The following is an 18,536-nucleotide window of genomic DNA, read 5'->3' on the forward strand; positions in this document are numbered from 1 at the left end:
TAAAATAGTACAATTGTAGGAATACTTTGCCTAAAATAGAACACATACAGGACCCCATTCTCATATACCTATTATTTAACCATATATTTTCTTTTCAACAATAATTTTCATCTACTTCAAAGGTTGGTGAGACACTCTGAGTAAGGAACAAAATCAAAGACCATTATATTTAATAAAAATTTTGAACATTTAGATTTTTGGAAAGAGCACTGATTCCCTTTTTAGGGAGATTTCAATTGCATTTGATTATTAAAGAATGACTTCATTTTATATTGGGTCACTCATGTAAAACAAGCATTGCTTCCAAATGTTAACTCTGCTGTGCAAAAGTGAGAGTGTATGTGATTGTGTGATCTAGTTCAAACCTAATTAGAATCAGATTAATCAACCAACTAATGTAATCAATATCATGAAATTTCCATGACCCCAACCACATAATCACTTCCTATGTCTTGTCCATTTATTCTATTTTCTTTCCTGTCTTTATGGAAAGTGCCCATGCTCCTAGCTAACCAAATCCTGCCATTTGTCCATTCGACCCCATCTTCACTTATGAGAAACAACATTCCAGCAATTTCAGCAACATTCCCCCTCTTTCCTTACTTACTCCCATCAATATGCAAACATGATGTTCTTTCTCTCATCTAAGACAAAGGTGAAAAAAAAAACCCTCTTGGCCCCATGTACCCTTCAAGCAGCTTCCCAGGTTTCTTCTTCTATACAGTAAAACTTGCTAAAAAGTGCTGCATAGGCTTCTTGTTTCTTCCCAGTTCACTCCTCTCATCTTTTTGGAACCTCCTATTTCTGCTATCCCACTGAAAATGTTTTATTAAGATCCCCAGCAATACCTGTGTGTCCTACCATGTTCGCCTGCCTGGCTGCTCCCTCTCAGCCTTTGCTGGTCTCCTCACTCTATACATTCAAGTGTACAAGGGCAGAGTCCTTGATCTTTTCTATCTTCTCTATCTCCCTTGATAGCTCAGCCAGCTTTAAATGCCTCTTTACTTAAACATCTTCAGCAGGAAGCCCTCTCCCTAACTCCAAATTTGTATACCCAACTTCCTACTTAATATCTCAGAATTAAGTTTTGTAAAACTGAGTTCCTAACCCTCCTCTTCCATACTCTCATAATTCAGTAGTCAGCTGCATGCCTTCAGTATTCAATCCAAAACACTTATCATGATTGGTGTATGCCTGTCTCTCAGTATGATACCCACTTCATCAACAATAATATGTTGCCTCTAGACATATCTAGAATCTGCCCCGTGTTCACCATCTTCACTGCTGTCACTCTGGTCTAAGCCGCTCACGTCCTTCATGCTTTGTCGAACCAGCTTTCCACTCTCTGTCTTCTTCTGCGCTTACCACACTATGTATACTCTATTCTCAACATAACAGCCAGATTAATCCTGCTAAAACTGTAAGTCAGGATCACATCACTTGACGTTCGAAACCTTCCAACAGTTTCCAGTGCAGTTGAAAGCAAACCTTGAAATCCTTACAATAGCCTATAAGGCCCTACACATGATATGCCCTCTCTCTGACCTCATATCTCCATTCTCCCTATCTCTATCATCCTACTGTACCCGTACCTCCCTCCATGCTATTGCTTAAACACATCAATAAAAAGTTGATGAAAGCTCCCACATAGGGGTCTTTGTACTAACTGCTTTTTTTCTGCTTAGCATGCTCACCCCACAGAGAGATGTGTCACCAAGGCCTTTTCTGGTGCCCTGGCTAAAATGATAACCTTTATCCTACTTCCACCTTGACATTTTCTATTATCTTTCCCTGGTGTATTTTTCTCTTCAGCATTTATCACTATTTAATATAGCTTATATTCAATTTATTCATCTTGTTATTGTCTGTTTCTCTGACTAGAATGCATAAACTGCAAGAAAACAAAAATACATTTGTTTTTTGCTCTCCAACAGAGAATAGTTTCTGGTACCTAAGAGACACTCAGAAAACATTTGCTAAATAAATGAATCAAACATTTATTTTGAGAACACTAGGCTTCTGCCAGAACCACATAAGTGTAAGATGAGTTCAGGGACTCTCGCATCTAGGAAATCTATAAATATTTAGAAATATTATTCATGGATTTAGATCTGAGGGACTGAGTAAGGCTCAGGTACTTTAATACAAACTGCCATTTCCCCTTCTGTTCCCCCTCACCCATCTCCCCCTGCTAAAATCCCTATTCTGAATAGTGAAAGAAGGCTCAACCTCAAGACAACCTGAAGCATTGTAGATCACCCCACTCCTTGCCCATCCATAGCTCTAGCTGGGTAAGATCTCACATGTTGAAGGCCACCAACTTTGAGCTAGATAGAACTAGCATGAACACATACATATCTTGCTTATTCCTCATGTACCCTTATTTAAAAGGACAGAGCATGCCTTGGGCAGGTATGTGTGTGTGTGTGTGTGTGTGCTTGCTTGTTTTATTGCTAATGAGTTGCCGCACTGTATAATAAATATAATTTTTAACATTAAGTACTTGAGGTTCTAAACTAAAAACCCTGAAGAATTTTTGTAGAAAAGACCTTTTTCATAACATTTTTCATTACAGTTTATTATCTTTAGAATAATAAGCCCAAGCGAGATCTCCAACAAAGGAAATAAATGCACTCCTCTTACTTGGAGCTAACGCAGAGCGATCAGGCAAGTTTTCACTCTCCTCATCAGTGCTTTCATCATAGATAGCATCCCTGCCAGCAGTCATTTCAGAATGTGTTGTGGTTTCCCTAGAAACAGAGAAAGGTAGAATTATAAATTTTTGGCTCACCCCTGGCTAGGTATCAAATTCACCAGTAAGTAATTATAGAAAATATCCCTGGAAAAATACTTTAAACAAACACATACTGAAACATACATGATTAAGATGAAAGCATTTTATAAAGTCTATACGTTAACTCTCTTAAGAATAAGTTTCCCTTCTACTTAATTTAAATGTGGTTTAGTGCTCACTATAATCAACTCTTCAATCAGTTTCTTATCATCTTATTCATCTATCAAAATACTATTCCTCTGGATTATTTTCTGAGGATCACAGAATATTCAGTATTTTACTGATCTCAAAGCAGTTCTGCCTTGCTTTTGATTGTCCCCAAATTTTCAGAGAGGCACTCTTCTTCTTACTATGAAGATGCCAAGTAAGGCACAGAGAGTTTACAGGACTTGTCCAAAGTCATGTACTAACAGGTATCAGTGCCAGACAGCACCTGAACGAGGACCATTTGACATCAAATGTTATATTCTTCACATGATGCCATTAGTAAATCTTTGTGTTCTCTCGGATTCGGGCAAAAGATGCAAACCTGGATCCACTAAAATAATTAAGTGGATAAATAAAGTAGTAAAACAATAAAAACCAGACTAAAATAATTATAATTGTCTAAACCATACCAGCTATAAGTCACCTGTGATTCTTCCTTAAAAATCAAGGATGCATCCACTCTCAGAACCACTTGATTCTAAAAGTAACCACTCCTTAGACACCAATATTACAAATGTGTATTCAACTCTGCAGTTTTACAGAAGATAAAGTTTTTATTGTTTTTAATGATGTCTAAGAATTACACAAATAACACTTAGATAAACCACCTGTCAGTTTTAAGATTTAAGTGTAGTTATGACAGTGAGCAGACATGGAGAGAACATTTTGAGACTTTTCCAGCCCACTGCATCCAACAGCCACAATATCTAACCCCAGACTATCAAATGATCTCACATTACTAAAAATGGCACCTAACTTTCATTAAGTTTGGGAAAAAATTCCATTTAAATTACTTTATCTGCCATCTCAAAACAGAAAACTCAAAATACCTTTCATGCTCAATGTTCTTTTCTAGTTCTTGAACTTCACTTAACAACTTATGTAAGTTTCTAATCTTCGCTTTCTTCTCATTCAGCACCAGAATAAACCGTTTATAAAGATCAGTCTCCAAAGCTTCCTTAGCACTGACACATTTTTCAAATCTAAAATGTAAATAAACAAACAAAAAAAATCATACAGGTTTTTTTTAGCATTACTATTATTCAAAGCAATACTGAAGATGATTTCAAAAAAACTTTTCAAGGGAAATTCAATTAAAAATCACTTTTATAGGTTTTCATTGACTTAAAGTTTTATACAGATAATTAAACAATTAGAATTTATTGTTTATTAATGTTAGTAATTTATGCAGTGAGATAAGGATCAATATTGGAAAATGATACCCAAATACCTTTTAAAAACATCTAAATGCCTAAACTTAATCATTTATTTCCAAAAGAGTATTTTTATGGGAGAAATTTCACACAAGAATAATTATAGCCTATGTTTTCTGTACTTGGCTAATATTACTGTAATAGCAACCGTGATCTTGTTTTGTGATTAAGTGATTTACCTAATCAGTTTTCCCTAAATAGACTATGAACTGCTCCACAGCAAGAACATGACTTAGGCAGTTCTATCTTCAGCACCTCATATATACACACTCATATATGCATTTATATAATGAATGAAAGTATCCAACTTGAAATTTCCATGGAGAAATTAATGAAGCAGCAAATGTGAAAGACCACATATCCTCAATTATAGATATATAAGACAAAACATAAAATTTTCTCTATCATTTATAATTCTTTTTACAATGTTCAAATGAGCTAAGAAGAGATGATATGGATTTTATCCTCCCAGATATAAAGAGAGCTAACAAGCAGAGACTGTATATAAGATATGTACATACACATGAACCATGAATAAACCTGTATTTTAAAGATTTAAATATAAATTATTCCATGTAAAATATTATTTTAAATGTAGCCTTGCCCTGCCTAGTTTTCTCTTTACTGTTTATTCATATTTGTTCTATACAGGTATTCTAGCATTTACATTACATATGTATTTATGTATATATATTTCATAGTATTTGAAATACAGAATTTTTCATTGAAAAATTATAAACAAAAATGTCAACATTTGATACTTTTGGTATACATGTCCCTATGCTTTCAACAATCTACTTATCTAAAGATGCAAAGAATTAGTGCCTCTTACAGAATGAAAAGGAACAGAAAGCAGTATATTTTCTGGGAGCAATTACAGCACTCATAGTACAATCACTGCCACGGCTGTGAACTCCATAGGGCAGAGAGCATGTGTGTTTTATTGACTGCTTTATCTTCAGTGCCTAACACAGTGTTGGGCATTCAACAGATGTGGAGAAGCTATTAGAAAATTAATAAAGTGAGTTAATGTGGGCACCTTATAAAGAGAATGAGTGATTGTGAATTTATTTTTCACTCCTTTAACAGCTACTCACCATTTTAACAGCAACAGTTTTCATCCCCTTCAGCTTCTAAAAAAAATCTATGGTAAATATTAATATAACAGTACTCCTTTCATCAGCAAGGCTCTTTAAGAAAGAAGTACACCAAAAAGTGTGTGTGGGGGGGGGAAGAGCCAAAGTTGAAGAGGAACTGACAAGATCAATGGCTTATGTTAAGCAGGAACATGTCACTGCAATTTTTTAAAAATCTAATTTAATTTTTTCTCAGTGTTCCAAAATTCATCTTTTATGTACCACATCCAGTGGTCCATGCAGTACATGCCCTCCTTAGTGTAAGAAGGTTCCCCTTTCTCCACATTGTCTCTAACACTTGTTTACTGTCTTAATTTTGGCCATTCTAACTAGTGTAAGATGGTTTCACAATGTGGGTTTTTGGGTAATTTTATTTTATTTTTCAGGGTTCCAAGATTCATTGCTTATGTACCACACGCAGCGTGGTCTCTCATGGTTTGTCTCCCCTTCCAATTTCCCCCACTCACTTCTCCTCTCCACCTCCCTATGTCCTCCATGTTATTCCTTAAACTCCATGAGTAAGTGAAACCATAGGATAACTGACTCTCTCTGTTTGACTTATTTCACTCAGCATAATCTCCTCCAGTCCCGTCCATGTTGATACAAAAGTTGGGTATTCACCCTTTCTGATGGAGGCATAATACTCCATTGTATTTATGGACCATATCTTCTTTATTCATTTGTCTGTTGAAAGGCATCTTGGCACTTTCTACAGTTTGGTGACTGAGGCCATTGCTGCTATGAACACTGGGGTACAGATGGCCTTTCTGTTCACTGCATCAGTATCTTTGGGATAAATACTCAGTAGTGCAATTGCAGGGTCATAGGGAAGCTCTATTTTTAATTTCTTAAGGAATCTCCACACTGTTTTCCAAGGCAGCTGTACCAACTTGCATTCCCACCAGCAGTATAAGAGGGGTCCCCTTTCTCCACATCCTAACACTTGTTGTTTACTGTCTTGTTAATTTTGGCCATTCTAACTGGTGTAAGGTGGTATCTCAATGTGGTTTTAATTTGAATCTCCCTGAATGCTAATGATGATGAAAATTTTTTCGTGTGTCTGCTAATCATTTGTATGTCTCTTTTGGAGAAGTGTCTATTCATGTCTTTTGCCCATTTTTTGACGTGATTATCTGTTTTGTGTGTGTTGAGTTTGAGGAGTTCTTTATATATCTTGGATATCAGCCCTTTGTCTGTAGTGTCACTTGCAAATATCTTCTCCCATTCTGAGAGACTGTGGACTCCAAGAAACAAACTGAGGATTTTGGAGGGGAGAGGGTAAGGGGTGGGGTGAGCCTGGTGGTGGGTATTAAGTGAATCATGGGATTCACTGTGAAGTCAGTGATACTAAAGGAGAACTAACATACAACTAGATTAGACTACAACTAGTCCAAGGATCATCTCCAAGGAAAAACTCAAATCTGATGAAAACATAAATAATATCAAACAGGAAGGGGCTAATGATGCTTCATCCTTTCAACAGTGACTAAGACAACAGAACAATAATGTTAAGGTTAATTAGTATCCTAGGACTGACATATCTAAAACTATGACACAATATTAATTTTAAAAATTAAAAGGATAAAGACTAAGTATGCAAATAGTGAATATTAGAAATAAAATACTTCTATGCAGGAAAACAGTCTAAGAATAGTATCAAAAATAATAACAAAAATAGGAGCAGAAACAAGGCAATTATATGCAAAAATATAATCCAATCTAAAACAGATTAAAAAGATATCCCAAAATAAAACATCAGATACATAAATGTGAACATGTGGTGCTTAGAAATCATGCAGCAACCTTTTTACAATCATCTCTGGCCAAATTTATATCCAGGTCAGGGATGTACAGCAAAAGAAAATGTGAATGGAGTTCAGAGGACAAAGAATGCTACAAAGAACTGGAAAAGAAAGCAGTGTAGAGATTTAATAAGGCTTTAAGTACTGAAGAAGATGGTAAACAGCTGTTCCTCATCCTCTCTGACAACAGAATAAGAGGAAATGGCCTTCAACTATACCATGAAGGACTCAGATTACCAAGAGATGGAAGGAACAATTTTCTGACTGTGACTGTTCTTAAACACTATAATGGGCTACCAAGGGGAGTTGAAGCTATCTCCTGAGGTCTTTAAAAATCAGACTGAATTCATCTGGATAAAATGTGATCCTAGCTTGAAGGCAGAGATGAAGTAAAAGAGCTTTCAAGGTCTCTTCTATTCTAATGATTCCATGAGTGTCAACCCAATTCAATCTGCTGAGAACTGCCTCCAGTTACAAGTTTAATAACTTTAATGCAGAATAAAGCTGGAGTTTGACTTGGTGTCTGAATGCAAACAAAAGACCTATTCAGGAATATGGAACTCGAGAGTTGTATTTGAAACTTAATAGGAAAAACAAGTGAAATAAATATAGCTAATAATTTAAGGATTCACATACAATATTTCTAATGTTTTCTCCTTCACCTAAACTATACAAAATTAAATTGATCCAGTTATGTCACTTGTTCAAAACAGAGCTAAGACCACAATTATTAAACAGTTAATAAAAAATAACAGCAAATATATATTAAAAGCCTACACATTAAAGCTTATTTTTTACTCATACTGTAATTCATTTCTTATTCAAACTTCATCTATTCTCCACTGTCATCCCAAATGGAAATGGTTTTAGGGTTGCTTCTGATTATAATTATACATGTTTAAGTTAAAAAACATATTTTTAAAACTCCCAAAAAGTAAAAAAAGAAATTTAATCTACAATTCCAGATATACATACACTATTAACATTTAATTTTCTCCCTCTAGATATTTTCTATCTAAAGATATATTTAGCAAAACTGGCATGCTATTCCTCTTTTTGTTAACAACATTTCTCTTCTTAACATATCATTAACATTTTCCATGGTACAAGCACATGTGTATATGACGGGTTTTTGCTCATATGATATCCCATTGTGTATCACCTTTATTTAGGACCTATATCCACCATAGCTTCTAAGGGAATTCTCACCATCTATTTTGTGCCAGTCATTCCCTCACACATACACAATCTGAAACAATGACGGGAAAGAAATGATTGGAGCATGGATGGACACTGATACAAGAGTATCAAAGGCTGCCCAGAAAACTGAGCTGTGGCCAGGCCTAACATGATGGCCACCACTCTAATGATTTTCTACTTCCTATGTCCGCAGTTACCTAACTCACTATGCTCATGTCCTGTTTCTAATTTCCCTAAAGACTCTTCATCAGTACTACTGCCATACAGAAGATGGAGATAGAAATCCTTTGCTCATTTTCCACCATACTAAGGCTCTAGGGAGGGAACATTTAAGAAAGCACTGCTTGGCCATGACCAAGATGTATTTACAGCTCCTTCAAATGGCCACCTTCTCCTGTGATAGGAAAGAAACCCATTTGGGAAATTTGGAAAATAGAGCTAACTAATCTAACATGTGGAATACAATCAAGAGCATAGAATTCTCTGGAGCAGGCTCACTGTCCTCTGGGGGCTAGCACAATGGAACACATTGCCAACCCCTGAAGAAAATATGTGACCTAGTATTTATAAGAAAAGAATAGCTGGAGCATAATAAGCCTGGCGATGAGAGATATGGTTGTACTTCTGGTCAGATAGGAAACATTTTGCCACAATAATGCAAAAGCACTTTCTGGACAGTTCAGGAATAGTAAATCAAGCATCTAGGGGCCACATATTATACACAGCCCTCCCCCACTGTTTTATAGCACAGGGTGCGTTTGTCTCCACCATCTCATCTTTGTTCCCTGCTGCTTTCCAGTCAAAGGCAGTGGTGGTGAATACTGATGAGGTTAACACCTCTTTCAACCTCTGGCAGACATTTTAAAGCAATTTGTTCAAGTACCAAGTACCCAGTCTGCATTTTTGTGGGCAATTTGAGGATCAAATTTCCTATCGTCTTGAGGGTATTTTGAGTTTTAAATTTAATGGCTTATCACGGCCATACTACATCTCCTTTAATTGGATTTATTTCACATATAAAAAAGAAAAGCATATCCAAACTACAGATAAAGACCAAAACCGTGCTTTCTAGCACAGATATCTGATATTGATTCATACTAACACGATTTTAAAGAGAAATAGGAAGAGCAAAATTAACTTGTTTTTCCCTATGGTTTCCTAATATTTACATAGTTGTGATTTGGTCTCATTATTATTATACAATTGGAGATAAAAGTTAATTCAGAAATAAAAGAGAACAAGAAACTTTCTTAATATAATAACTAAGAGTCAAATATAGTCAGATTTTAGGTGTTAAGTTTACATGTCTTACATTAGTAAATGTAATTGGATATATAGAAACCTAATTCCTTCTGGTCAACACCCTTTCCACAAATCTAGATTGATAGTGGTAAACACTTCACATTTTTCATATACTCTCATATTTACTTACGAATCCATATAAAACAATCTTAAGGATTGTCCTAATAAGATCCTAAGTTGGAAAATTATTCTTATGTTTTAGAGTTACTGGTTTGAATGAAAGATAAAAAGTCCACTGGACATATTGGATATAATGATAATATTATCATTTTATATACATTCCATGTAACTCTTTCAGGTGTTGCCACGTATGTATGTACCAACATGTGCATATGTTATATGTCTCTGTAAAGATATAAATGGTCACAACATACCATTTTGTTTCCTTCAAACATCTTTTACATAACAGAGTAATAAAAAATATACCCGGACTGGCCTAGATTATGATACAGTGAAAAAATGCATAATAAGGGGCGCCTGTATGGCTCAGTGGGTTAAAGCCTCTGCCTTCGGCTCAGGTCAGAATCCCAGTGTCCTGGGATCGAGCCCCACATCGGGCTGTCTGCTCCACAGAAAGACTGCTTCCTCCTCTCTCTCTCTGCCTGCCTCTCTACCTACTTGTGATCTCTGTCTGTCAAATAAATAAATAAAATCTTTAAAAAAATAATGCATAATAAGAAGTAAAGTGACGTTCTTCAAAATTTAAAAAAAAAAAAAGAGGCGGCAAAATCAGGAAAATAAAGGCTTCCAAATGTCTTATCTAATAAACACAATTACATCACCTTTTTAAAATTCTCAATGAGCAAAATAAGTCTATATCAGGATCCAAAGCACACAGCATCTGAAATAGCTTCCATTTACATAAAGAGTCCATATAAGTGATGAATTGGCATATTTACACTTTGTGTACCTTTTTATTCATTATTGATCCTATAATTTGAGGTAAATTAAATCTTATAAATATCAACTTCCTAAATTTTGATTAATATTAGTGGCTCCTGATTCTCATTGCCTGATTACTCTTTTCGTTCATTAGTTTGATGATGCCACCAAATACTAATGACCTAAAAGTGTTAACATACTCCAATAATGTATAGTAATGACCAGTAGTTTGGTTTAATCATACTAAGTAAAGATTTTACGTTAATATATGCTAGTCTACATATATAATAAACTTACAAATCATTAACTTAAGTCTATAACAATATAAAGAGAGCTTAGTGTTTTTGTAATACAAGAACATTAGCACATACCGTCCTTGAACATCATTCCAATCTCTCAAAAGCCTTTCATTTTCCTTCTGCAGGTGCTCATTCTTGGCTTGGTTTTCTGTGATGGTGTCCAGGCAATCACAAATAAGTTTTCTAATGACCTCAGCTGGACTTGCAACTTTCTCTAGACTGAAGGAACCAAGTCTGAACTAGAACGAAAGGAAAACATTATTAGTTTGGGGAGAATATCAAGATCGAGTGCGATCTTCTGAGTGGGAAAAAAACATAAGATTCAAATACAGTGCATTTATCAGATATAAATACAGAGAAGAAAAACTGGGAAACTTCCTACCTTCTTATGGAAGTTTATCATGTAAATCAACATATAACTCAAGAATAATTTGTGTGTTAAGTCACTCTTCTACCTCCTAGCAGAGAAGAAAACATCTAAATACCATATAAGCATACTACTGGTTTTTTTAGTACAACTTAATTTAAGTCACTACTCAGAGTAAGAAAAGGAATCATAAACGAAGATTTTTTTTTTAGATTTTTTTTTAAATGTATTTATTTGTCAGAGAGAGAGAACACAAGCAGGGAGAGCGGCAGACAGAGGGAGAAGCAGACTCCCCACTGAGCAAGAAGCCCGACGCAGGACTTGATCCCAGGACCCTGAGAGCATGACAAGAGCCGAAAGCAGAGGCATAACCAACTGAGCCACCCAGGCATCCATATACACAAAGATTTTTAACTGTACTTTCTATTACTAGTGACAGTAACACAGAATAAGTGACATAATCTATTTCTGAAGAAAGGAAAATTTTGGCAATAGTTAAAAAGAAATACAGCATTTTAGGGAACGGATAAACCCGGGGGCACTACTCAGTAATTATTTCTGTATCAAAAACCAAATAAATCACAAATAATACTGTCCAATGTCAAGTTTGTATACATCTTACTTCCTCACAAAGGTAAGACTTACAAAAATACATCCTCTACTAGAAGGCACTTTAAAATAAAATAAAATAATATAATATGGTATTATAGTATGGAATTTATAGTATGGAATTTAGAAGGGTATACCAGTTCTCCTCATTTAGCAGATAAAGATAATGAAATACAGTGATTTAATCACAATCATAATTATCCTTACTATTAAAATTATTATAACAGCTAAATATAAGCCTTTTAACATGATAACTATTATTATATAGTTACCACATCTCACAGTTGAAATTTAACTCACATACAACTCACACACATACAACTCATCTAATCATCACCAAAATGAAACTATTATATCCACTTCATAAATTAGTAAACTGTGGTTCAGAATCATTATCTAATATATTGAAGGAATACAGCCAAAATCCTGCTATGCTATGCTATTATGCTATTTCCTGACATAAGAAGATAACCTAATTTAAAAACTAGTGGGGTACCTGGGTGGTTCAGTCAGTTAAGCATCCAACTTTTGGATTCTGCTCAGGTCCTGATCTCATGACTTGTGAGATCGAGGTCTATGTAGGACTCCCTGCTCATGGGGAATCTTTTTGGATATTCTGTTCCTCTGCCCCTTGCTCCCACACACACTCTCTCTGTCTCTCTTAAATAAATAAGTCTTTTAAAAATAAATAATAAAAAAATAAAAATTTAAAAACTAGTAAGAGGAAGAATTAGGTTCACAACCTACACATAATATTTTTTACCTTTTTTTATTATGATCAGTTAGCCACTGTATAGTACATCATTAGTTTTTGATGTAGTGTTCAATAATTCATTAGTTACATATAACACCCAGAGCACATCACAACATGTGTGCTCCTTAATACCCATCACCCTGTTACCCCCTCCCCTATTCCCTTCTCCTCTGAGACCCTCAGTTCGTTTCCTGGGGTCCATAGTCTCTCATGGTTCATTTCCTTCTCTGATTTTCTCTCCCTCGGATTTCCCTTTTTTCCCCTGTGGTCCTCCGTACTACTGCTTATGTTCCACATATAAGTGAAACCATATAATTGTCAGTCTCTGCTTGACTCCTTTCAGGTAGCATAATCTCCTCCAGTTCTATCCACATCATTGCAAATAGTGGGTAGTTACCCTTTCTGATGGCTAAAAAATATTCCATTGCATGTATGTACCACATCTTCTTTATCTATTCATCTGTTGAAGGGCATCTCGGCTCCTTCCACAGTTTGGCTCTTATGGAGACTGCTGCTATGAACATTGTGGTGCATGTGCACCTTCTTTTCACTACATCTGCATCTTTGGGGTAAATACCTAGTAGTGCAATTGCAGGCTACAGAGTAGCTCTATTTTTAACATCTTGAGGTACCTCCATACTGCTTTCCAGAGTGGCTGTAGAAGCTTGCATTCCCACCAACAGTGCAGGAGGGTTCCCCTTTTCCCACACCCTCACCAACATTTGTTGTTTCCTGTTTTGTTAATTTTTGCCACTCTAACTGGTGTAAGGTGGTATTTCATTGTGGTTTTGATTTTAATTTCCCTGATGGCTAATGAAGTTGAATATTTTCTCATGTTTCTGTTAGCCATTTGTATGTCTTCTTTGGAGAAGTATCTGTTCATGTCTTCTGCCCATTTTTTGACTGGGTCATTTCTTTTTTGAATGCTGAGTTTGAAAAGTTCCTTATAGATATTAGATATGAGCCCTTTATCTGTAATGCCATTTGCAAATTCTTCTCCCATTCCATGTGTTGCCTCTTAGTTCTTTTTGACTATTCCCTTTGCTGTGCAGAAGCCTTTTATCTTGATGAAGCCCCAAAACTTCATTTTCACTTTTGTTTCCCTTGCCTCTGGAGACATGTCTTGAAAGAAGTTACTGTGGCTGACGTCCAACAGGTTACTGCTTATACTCTCCTCTAGGATTTTGATGGATTCCTGTCTCACACTGAGGTCTTTCATCCATTTTGAGTTTACCTTTGTACATGGAGTAAGGGAATGGTCCAGTTTCATTCTTCTATAGGTAGCTGTCCAGTTTTACAATACCCATTCCTGAATCAAACTCTTCAGAGAATAGGGATAGTGGGAACATTCCTCAATAGCATTAAAACCATCTATGAAAACTCACAGTGAATATCATTATCATCCCTTTAATGTCAAGTACACAACAGGGATGCCCACTCTCCCCACTATTGTTCAGCATAATACTAGAAGTCCCAGCCTCATTAATCAGACAACAAAAAAGAAATAAAAGGCATCCAAATTAGTAAAGAACAAGTCAACCTCTCTTTGTAGATGACATGATTCTTTAAGTGGAAAACCCAAAAGACTCCACCCCCAAATTACTAGAACTCATACAGCAATTCAGTAATGTGGCGGGATACAAAATCAATGTGTGAAAAATCTGCTACTTTCTCATACACTAACAATGAAACTGCAGAAAGGGAAATTAGAGAATCAATTCCATTTATAATAGCACCAAAAACCATAAGGTAGTTCGGAATAAACGTAACCAAAGAGGTAAAGGATCTATACTCTAGAAACCACAGACTGCTTATGAAAGAAATTGAGGAAGAAACAAAAAGATGAAAAACATTCCATGTTCATGGATTAGAAGAATAAACATTGTTAAAATAACTACCCTCTCCAGAGCAATTTACACATTCAATATCTACACATAATTCTTAAAAGACTCTAATAACATTGAGTGAGTGGCAGAACTGAGAGCGAAACTGAAGGGTTTTTGCTGTTTTTGGTTTTTGGGGCTTCCAGATCAGTAATTTCTACTATAGTATTCATCTAATAGAAACACTTCTAAAATGTCTTGCTTTTGAAAGATTATTTCTATAAATATATTATATTCAAACTGAGAAATATTTAACGGTGACTGATAATTCTGAGAAAAATTCCTATTAGTCAATTTAGAAATAAAGCTGAAAGTCAATAAAGAGAAAACCTGATATTTGCAATCTACATGGCATTTTATAAGACATTTCAGTTAATTTATATAACTTAGAAATACTTAAGGTATTCAGGAATTTTTAGGATAATTTAGGCATAATTTAGCAAATATTTGGGTGTTTAACCCCACAAAGTAAACTTTTCTGGACAAATTGTGGTTACTAATTTACTTTAAATTTTCAGGTAGAAAATGGAAGTTCATGTCTTACTTAATACTACAAAAAATCTGGGGTGCCTGTGTGGTTCAGTGGGTTAAAGCTCTGCCTTTGGCTCAGGTCATGATCTCAGAGTCCTAGGATCCAGCCCCTTTTTGGGCTCTCTGCTCAGTGGGGAGCCTGCTTTCCTCTCACTCTCTGCCTGCCTCTCTGCCTACTTGTGATCTCTGTCTGTCAAATAAACAAATAAAATCTTAAAAAAAAAATCTTTAAAAAATACTATAAAAAAATCTGCCAAAAGGCTTAACTACTGATGATTCCTAGGAAGTAAGAAGCCTTACTGACACTCACTTAAAATGTAAAAGAAAACAAAAAATATTAATATTCTCCAGGATTATAGCACATTTTAGAGGACTGAATAGCACTGCTCTTGCCATTAAAAAAAAAATTACATATTTGTGTGTGTTTTTGAGATCTAAGCAGATATGTCTGTTTAATTTTGTTTTATCTCACCTTTTCCTATTTCTTATCAACAGGGAAATCAGACTAAGAAAAATTGTCCTTTATTTCAATGAGTACACCCACTTATATTAGGCTTATATATGTAAGCAAAATCAAGCACTTTAAGCAATGTTTACCAAATGAAAACCTAGAAAAGTCTAAGAAGTTTTATTTTTTCAGTTCAAATTATTTCAAACTATTTGTCATTTTTTATTTACTCATTTATTTTTCATGCACTTTAAATGGCCTAAAACATTTGCAGTTTTCATATATAACTAAACATGAGTCTTTTTAAAAGCATAGGAGTTTAAATAAGACAGTTTATCTGGGGTGCACAGGTGGCTCAGCCGGTTAAAGAGTCCAACCTTTGATTTCTGCTCAGGTCAAAGCTCAGGAACATGATAGAGCCCACACTGGACTCCACTCAGGGCCAGAAGCCTGCTTAAGACTCTCTCTCTCTCTGCCCTTCTCCCTCTGCCCCTCCCTACCTCACTCTCTAAAAAAAAGAAAGAAAAAAAGAAAGAAAGAAAGAAATATACACTTATATAAAAAGAAAGGTTTATGTGTATAAAGAATATATAATTTGAAAGTAAATTTAAGGGGAAAAATAAATCAAAGCGTTTACTTTTTGAAGCTTTTCTTAGTATACTAAACACATACAACCAAAAGTTAAAGAACACCTACAGAATATATAGAATATAACTCTAAAAGTATCACTTTTATACTGAATAAAGTAATTTGTAAAATACAAATGCACAGACAAGCATAAGTCCAGCTGCCTACTCATCTATTTCAGATGGCAAAGGAAGAAGGAACCAATTCTAAATCACTAATAAGAAATTTCTTTCAAAATATCATATAAACCTATATATTCAAATTCCAAAAGACAAGTCTTAAATCTCTTGGCTAATCACTACAGAATAAACTTAATATATCATTTCTTCTTAGGAATAGGCAACTATTTCCTGCTTCTATTTCCTAATTATATTCACTAGTTTTGGGTCCTTTAATGGGTATGAACATGATAGTCTAAACAATAAAAAAATACAAATAAGTATCTAGAAACTCAATACAAGAAACAAAATTTACTTGACCATCTGACTGTACCACCCTTCCTGTAAAACACACAGTTCAGAGCCACAGCACAAAGCTTCCTTCTACTTTCACTCCTGCTGTTCCAGCCTTTCCACATCATTGAAGATGTAAGGGAACATATGCACTGAACTTTGATTAGGGCCTTTTATCAGACCTAATGAAGTCAGAAGCATAAAATATTTCTGCACTCTAACCTGTATCAAGCCAAGTTTTAAAGAAGATTTATTTTAGAGATAAAGAGAGAGCACAGGTCTGGGGAGGAGCAGAGGGAGAGAGACAAACAGACTCTGTGCTGAGCACAGAGCCCAACAGGGGATCAATCCAAAGACCCTGAGATCATGACCTGAGCTGAATCAAAAGACAGACTTAACTGACTGAAGCCACCAAGACACCCTAGGGTTTTGTTTTGTTTTTTGTTTTTCCTAAAGAGAGACAGAGAGCATGAGAGCTCAGGGAGGGGGAGTAGGTGTTGGGAGTGGGGAGGGGCAAAGGGAGAGAGGAAGAGAGGGAGAGAGAGATTCTTAAGCAGGACCCATGCCCCAGTATAGAGCCTGATGGCAGGGCTCGATCTCATGATCCTGAGATCATGACCTAAGCTGAAATCAAGAGTCCGATGCTTAACCAACTGAGCCACCAAGGCACCCCATATCCAGCAAATCTTTATACTAGCCCACATATAAAAAGAGGCAACTTTAAAAAGTATTATTTTTTAATTTTATTTATTTATTTATTCAAAGAGATCACAGGCAGGCAGAGAGGCAAGCAGAGAGAGAGAGCTGGGGAAGCAGGCTCTCTACCTAGCAGAAAGCCTGATGTGGGGCTCGATCCCAGGACCCTGGGATCATGACCTGAGCCAATGGCAGAGGCTTTAACCCACTGAGCCACCCAGGCACTCCCTAAGGTATTATTATTATTATTATTTTTTAAAGATTTTATTTATTTACTTGAGAGAGAGACAGTGAGAGAGAGCATGAACGAGGAGAAGGTCAGAGAGAGAAGCAGACTCCCCATGGAGCTGGGAGTCTGATGCGGGACTCGATCCCGGGACTCCAGGATCATGACCTGAGCTGAAGGCAGTCGTCCAACCAACTGAGCCACCCAGGCGTCCCAGGTATTATTTTTTTTAAAAAAGAAAATTTAAACAAAAGCCACACTGTATGGATGCCATGGTTTTAAAAACTTCTACTTTAAATTTTTGTTTGATATAGAAGGCTATTAGCACAGCTTTTCCTTAATTATTAGTTCTATAATTTTAAAATAATCTACACTATAAAATTGGGACTTCAAATGGTACACCAGAATCAGAAACCACAAATTAAAGGCATCCTGAAAGCATGTCTCTCCTTTAGAGGCATGGACAAAAAAATTTCTTTTTGTAGTCAGTTCTCAGAATCTTACAGAGAATTCGGTACATAGACCTATACTAGTCACTTCATTCTGTTTGTAATCTAAAATTTTAAACCACATCTTTATTTTTCTGTGTAAAAAATTTGAGAACAATTAACCTTTAAAATGTTGATAATCATAGGAGTTTACACTAGTTGGTTCCAAAGTGTCATAATTTTAGATATTAAAACAAACAAATAATAGCATTTTAAAAACCTGACCCGCATTAAAAATTCTCAATTTCAGAGAACTTTTCCCTTTTTTTTGGCCCAAGCTTTGTTTATTCTGGATATCTGCCAATTCTTAAGTCCAGGATTAAATACCATACCTCCTTACCACTTCAAAGTCCAGGTCACATTCTCTATAACTACTTTAGTCTATACTGACCTCTCTATTCTTAATACTTCAGAGTTTGTCTCTCAATTTTTCCCTCCTGTCATCCTCCCTATGTTTTCCTCTGGTTGTTTCAGAAATGTAGTCTTTTAAATTTCTAGCTCTTTAAGATCAGAAGGTCTATCTTGTATTTCTCTTCCACCACCTAGACAGTAACTTGCACAGCTCTATGCAAATATTAAGCACTACATAGAGACTTCAATTTTTTATTTGAATAATCCT

At 35.6% G+C, this 18,536-nt stretch overlaps 1 protein-coding gene across 6 annotated transcripts in view; it reads right to left on the reverse strand.

Annotated features, from left to right (window-relative positions):
• Positions 1-18,536, reverse strand: part of XRCC4 (X-ray repair cross complementing 4) — a 271,894-nt gene that overhangs the window by 157,348 nt on the left and 96,010 nt on the right. For all 6 annotated transcript variants that reach the window (XR_199943.3, XM_004759129.3, XM_013059782.2 and 3 more), the window contains 3 exons: positions 10,909-11,075; positions 3,832-3,984; positions 2,644-2,750 (listed from right to left, as the gene is read on the reverse strand). Coding sequence is in view for 5 of the 6 variants with exons in the window: in XM_004759129.3 (XP_004759186.1) it covers positions 2,644-2,750; positions 3,832-3,984; positions 10,909-11,075 (427 nt within the window). In the remaining variant the exon portion in view is untranslated. The remainder of the gene's footprint in view (positions 1-2,643; positions 2,751-3,831; positions 3,985-10,908; positions 11,076-18,536) is intronic.

The sequence above is a fragment of the Mustela putorius genome, unplaced genomic scaffold (assembly GCF_011764305.1).
Source record: "Mustela putorius furo isolate JIRA1106 unplaced genomic scaffold, ASM1176430v1.1 tig00537350_pilon_pilon_pilon, whole genome shotgun sequence".
Classification (NCBI taxonomy): Eukaryota; Metazoa; Chordata; class Mammalia; order Carnivora; family Mustelidae; genus Mustela; species Mustela putorius.